Source organism: Marmota flaviventris, chromosome 9 (genome assembly GCF_047511675.1).
Source record: "Marmota flaviventris isolate mMarFla1 chromosome 9, mMarFla1.hap1, whole genome shotgun sequence".
NCBI lineage: Eukaryota > Metazoa > Chordata > Mammalia > Rodentia > Sciuridae > Marmota > Marmota flaviventris.
In genome coordinates, this window is record NC_092506.1 from 45,705,609 (window position 1) to 45,710,548 (window position 4,940).

General features: G+C 41.5%; 1 protein-coding gene across 1 annotated transcript; it reads left to right on the plus strand.

The window, feature by feature from the left end:
• The first annotated feature begins 357 nt into the window (after window positions 1-357).
• LOC114098240 (serum amyloid A-3 protein-like) lies at window positions 358-3,541 on the plus strand. The gene is made up of 4 exons (XM_027942381.2): window positions 358-384; window positions 999-1,093; window positions 2,796-2,934; window positions 3,328-3,541. Exons 2-4 carry the CDS (start codon window positions 1,003-1,005, stop codon window positions 3,464-3,466), a joined length of 369 nt encoding a protein of 122 aa, XP_027798182.1. The 5' UTR covers window positions 358-384; window positions 999-1,002; the 3' UTR covers window positions 3,467-3,541.
• The last annotated feature ends 1,399 nt before the right edge of the window (window positions 3,542-4,940 follow it).

The following is a 4,940-nucleotide window of genomic DNA, read 5'->3' on the forward strand; positions in this document are numbered from 1 at the left end:
GCTGTTCCATTTGCTCTGTATTCTTACATTCTTCACAAGATCAAAGCTATTTTTTCCAATATTGACTACCCTTTACCTCAAATTGTCAGTACATTATTATGTAGAGGGAGAAAACCTTTGCCAGTCAGTAGTAATATGGGAAATAGGCAGAAAACCCCAACTTGCTACACTCCTGAAAGTTGTCAGATTGCATCATCTGGGAAAATCAAGACCCTATGTGTGAAGAGACATCTGGATGCTGGATTCTGACCAAAAGGAATTGTGCAAGAGGGAGAAGAGGTTTGCTCCATTAGAAAGCGCCAGTATATAAATACCAGCCACATCTCTCCAACAGGTGGCACAGGCAGCAGCTGCAGCTTTACTCAGCAGGAACCACAGCCCAGGGTGAGGTGTTAGAACTTTTCAACCATTTTACTCTGACAATTCTCTTTTTCCACCAGTGTTCTTGTGCTGCACCTCAGCTTTCTCTCTCTACATCCTTCCTAAAACTAATATTCTGATAATTAAAATTCACTAGATGTGAATACTTTTCAGGGTAGAGTTCTGTTATGTGCATCTGTGTGAATTCAGTGGTGGTTACAATAGGCATTATATTAATATTTATTGATGATTTAACTCATCTCATATTACAGAGAGGAATGTATCAAAATCCCCAAATGCTTATTTGGAAATTTCCTGTACAGTGGAGGTTTAGGGCTGATAAGGAATGACTGAAATGGGAAGTAGTTTATTCTAACAGTGCATTGCAATCTCTAAGACACTGGATTCTAATAAGATTGATGAAAATGAAGGATCAAACCTTTTGAAAACCTATTTACCTCTCATCTCTCTCTCTCCACACACACACACACACACACACACACACACACACACGCATGTTTGTGTGTAAAATTGATTGAGGTTTATTATTGGAATGCAATGATGAATCAACACCACAAAATATAAAAATCCCTCCAAAAACACGAATCATTCTAGGTTGTGTTTCTTTGACTCTGCAGCAAAATGAAGCTTTTAATTAGCATCATTTTTTGCTTCCTGGTCCTGGGAGTTAACAGCCAAAGATGGGGCGAATTCCTCAAGCAAGCTGGTCAAGGTAAGGATCAAAGGATGGGGGCAGGAGGCTACATCTGGCTCAGGTGATTCACCTGAGCAGACATCCCCACTGTCAAAGTCACAGCTGGATAGAGAAGGAACTTTTTTTGTTTCTTAATTGTAGTTCATGGAGCTTTTCTGGCTACCTTTTTCACTCTTTTATGGGGATCACTAGGCTAGAGGCCACTTAAAGTTTGAGAGGCAGCTTTTCAGCAACAATATAGGTAAGCTCTGGAATTTGGTGGTGTTCTCCTAAAACAAGTGGGGCTCTACTGCCCCCTAGTGGGAATCCAGGGATAGCTTATTTCTAAGTCAAGGCCATCTATCCTTGGTTTGCATCCACATGTTTGTGGGAATGCTGAGCAGAATCAGTGCAGTCTCAACCACATAGTAAGAGCAACCACGATTAACTAAGCTCTTAATATGGGCTAGACACTGTACTACGAGTAATAAATGAATTAGTGTTTATCTTTTAATCCCTGTGATGTAGTCACCATTCTTACCCCTTACCAGAGAAACTAAGGCACACAAGAGCCTAAGGTACCTGATAAAACCCCAAAGAAGAGTAGGATTGAACTTAGGTAGATTTCCTAGAATTTTATCTACTGCTTATAAACAGTATTGAGGGATTGTGCATAATATTCCGTTCTTTACCCGAGAAATGGTAAATGGTTGGGATGGGGTACCTTTGGGAGGTAACTCTAGTTCCTCTGTCCACAACAGAAGATGCAATGAATTTCCTCCCCAATGGTTCTATTAGGAACAAGACATCACCAGGAAACCAACAGCATGGGAAAAATACTTCCTTAGCCATAATGGCAAGATTTTGTTTTCAAAATGTAGTATTTAAAATTTTAGCTGTTGGGGTTGGGGATCAAGTTAGTGGTACAATGCTTCCCCAGCATGCCTGAGGCCTTGGGTTCAATACTCAGTACTGAAAAAAATTTTCAGGTATTATTAATTTTCTGCAATACTTTCTGAATAATTATTTTAAGGATTTGCTGTTGATCCATCTAGATTCTCACACATCCAGCTAAAAATACCTTTTTTTTTTTTTTTTTTGCCATGCTAGGGATCAAACTCAATACCTCACAATGCTCTATTGACTCCTTAGATCAATGTTCTTTCATTTTATTAGGGAGGACACTGAAGTTTTGAACCTGATTTGGTTTATTTAAATCTCTCTTAGAGAACTCACCTTTGTCACCTCTGTTTGGATTCTGATAGTCATTCAGGCTCAAATATAGCCTGGACATTCAGATGTACTCAAGATAGGACTGTCCTCACTCTGCTCATGAGCATGACTTTCTCCCATTGCCTAGGTTTGGAGAGGTCATATGTATGTCATAGCCTCCCTCAGAACCTCGTGTTCTCACACTTAGTCAGAAGGGTCCCTGGATCTTTCCAGATACAGGACCATTATGCAATGAATATCCCTTAAAGACCATCCCACATCTTTACATGCACCACACACAGTCAAAAACAAAATAGCAACAGACAAAGAATGGAATCAAACAGAACAAAACTTGTATCGAGTGTGATTCTCATTACCTTAACTCAGTATAAAAAGAAATACTCCTTTTAAGCCAATATTCATTCCGAGGGCTTTGTCAAAGGCTGAAATCTTCTGACTTGGAGGAAAAATTTTTACTTCTCTAATTTGCCAGGGCATGATCATTGTCATCATTTTCTTTCCTTTCCAGGGACTAGAGACATGTGGCGAGCTTACTCTGACATGCGGGAAGCCAATTACAAAAATTCAGACAAGTACTTCCATGCCCGAGGGAACTATGATGCCGCCCGTAGGGGACCTGGGGGTGCCTGGGCTGCTAAAGTGATCAGGTAAGGCAGGTTCCCAGGGATGCCAGGCCTGGGTGAGCAGAGCTTGACTGCCTTGGATAGTCAGGAGGGGACTCTCTTCTGAGCAGCCAAGTTTCCCGTGGAGGCTGTGGCCCCTCCTCTTCTTGCCCATTCTCTGGAGCTTTTCTCTGAGTCAGTGCTTGATGTGGGCTCTGAGTGGCTGGTGGGCCTGAATGATTCCCAACCCTCCTTCTTGGGTGCTGTTCTTCTCAGGTTGACCAGCCTGGGCTGAGTAGGGCTGTGCCAGGGAGGGGCAGTATTTACCCCCCTTTCCTTGGCTTTCCTGGACTCTTCTCAGAGCCTTTACTTTGAAAGGGTGGGACTGTTGCTTATTAGCCCAATGATTAATCTCCTTCCTGCCTGCCTTGATTACAGTAATGCCAGAGAGAATATTCAGAGATTGACAGGCCATGGAGCAAAGGACTCAAAGGCTGACCAGTTTGCCAACGAATGGGGCCGGAGTGGCAAAGACCCCAATCACTTCAGACCTGCTGGCCTGCCTAAGAAGTACTGAGTGTCTTCTCTCTGCTCTCCAGAAATCTAGCTGTGAACTGACAGCAGAGAAATTTGTTGAAGTAGTTACTGAATTCTTTATGCCTAATACTAAAACACATAAAAGTGCTTAATAAATGCTCATGAAATCCAATTTGTCACTGTAATAAGAGCCTGTGATGGTGTTACTGGGAACATTGGCCATGGGGTGATCAGAAAACATCATTGTTTTGATTTTATAAAAAAAAAAAAGAGATAAGGCACTAGTTTTAAAAAAAAAATTGGGGATAAAGTATATGTTCATACATGGGCCACAACATGGATCAACATAAGCCTATATTGTATATTCTGTAAATCGGATCCTATGGGCTGCTTCAGCATTAAAGTTTGAAACTAGAAACAAATAAATCAACACATTCTTAGAAAAATATAACTTACAAAGACAGAAGAAGAAAATGAAAATCTGGATCTCATTATTTTGAAAGATTGAATCTTCCCATAAAGAAATTCGTATGTCTAGATGGGTCTGTTTATCCCTTCAAAAAGGTAAATAGTTCCTATTTTGTACAAAAAATTCTAGAGTAGAAGAGAAATATTCCCCAACCTTTTCTACTAGGGTAGAAAAACCAACAGCAACAACAACAACAACAACACACACACACACACACACACAGAATGAATTTAAAAAAAAAAAACCAAAATACCCTGGGTTACTATGGATTGGCCCTGGCAGAGACCATCTCCAGGGTCAAAGTATATCCTGAGGTGATAATAATCCCCAAAGTCCTTGGCATCTTGGAGAGAGGTGTTTTCAGAAACCTTACACAGATCTTTCCCAAATCAGACCCTCTCCCTAGGACTTGTGGTCCACACGTCTGTTTTTAGTAGACTGATTCTAGGCTTCACATTCAGGCGGCTTCTCTCTCTAGTCATATGTTCTTTGCCCTTCGCGGCCTCCCAGGATTCTGAGTTCCACATTGTTCTCTCTCCTTGCCATAGAGGCCTAGTTCCAGGAATCTCTCTTCTCGCCTATCCTCTCCTACCTGAAACCAATGTTGACCACTCCTGGTTCGTGATATTAAGAAATGCCACTTAAAGATATTTCCCTTCTCTCTGGCCATACTATTTTTTTTTTTTAAAACTGAAGATGGAACCCAGGGGTACTTTACCTAACTAAGCCACATTCCCAGCCAGTTTTATTTTTAGTTTGAGACAGGGTCTTGTTAATTTGCTACAGCCTTGCTAAGTTGCTGAAGCTAGCCTCAAACTTGCAATCCTTCTGCCTCAGCCTCCAGAGTTGCTGGGTTTACAGGTGTGAATGACCGCACTGGGTTATCCCCACTTCTTCACTCAGGCCATGTTCCATTCTCAGTGCCTACTATCTGGAACCGTGAATGCCTCCCCAACACTCTCTTCAGGCCTTCTTGAGAATCTGTGTCCTCCCTGGTCAAAATCAGTGGTAGATATGTTAGTTCTCCTGATGATTGGTCTTCTGA

What these genes read in the sequence shown, in the direction of transcription:
- LOC114098240 (XM_027942381.2), top strand. Translation starts at nt 1,003, where the DNA reads ATGAAGCTTTTAATTAGCATCATTTTTTGCTTCCTGGTCCTGGGAGTT. An exon ending in CCTCAAGCAAGCTGGTCAAG is followed by an intron (nt 1,094 to 2,795) that starts GTAAGGATCAAA and finishes TTTCCTTTCCAG; the next exon opens with GGACTAGAGACATGTGGCGA. An exon ending in TGGGCTGCTAAAGTGATCAG is followed by an intron (nt 2,935 to 3,327) that starts GTAAGGCAGGTT and finishes CCTTGATTACAG; the next exon opens with TAATGCCAGAGAGAATATTC.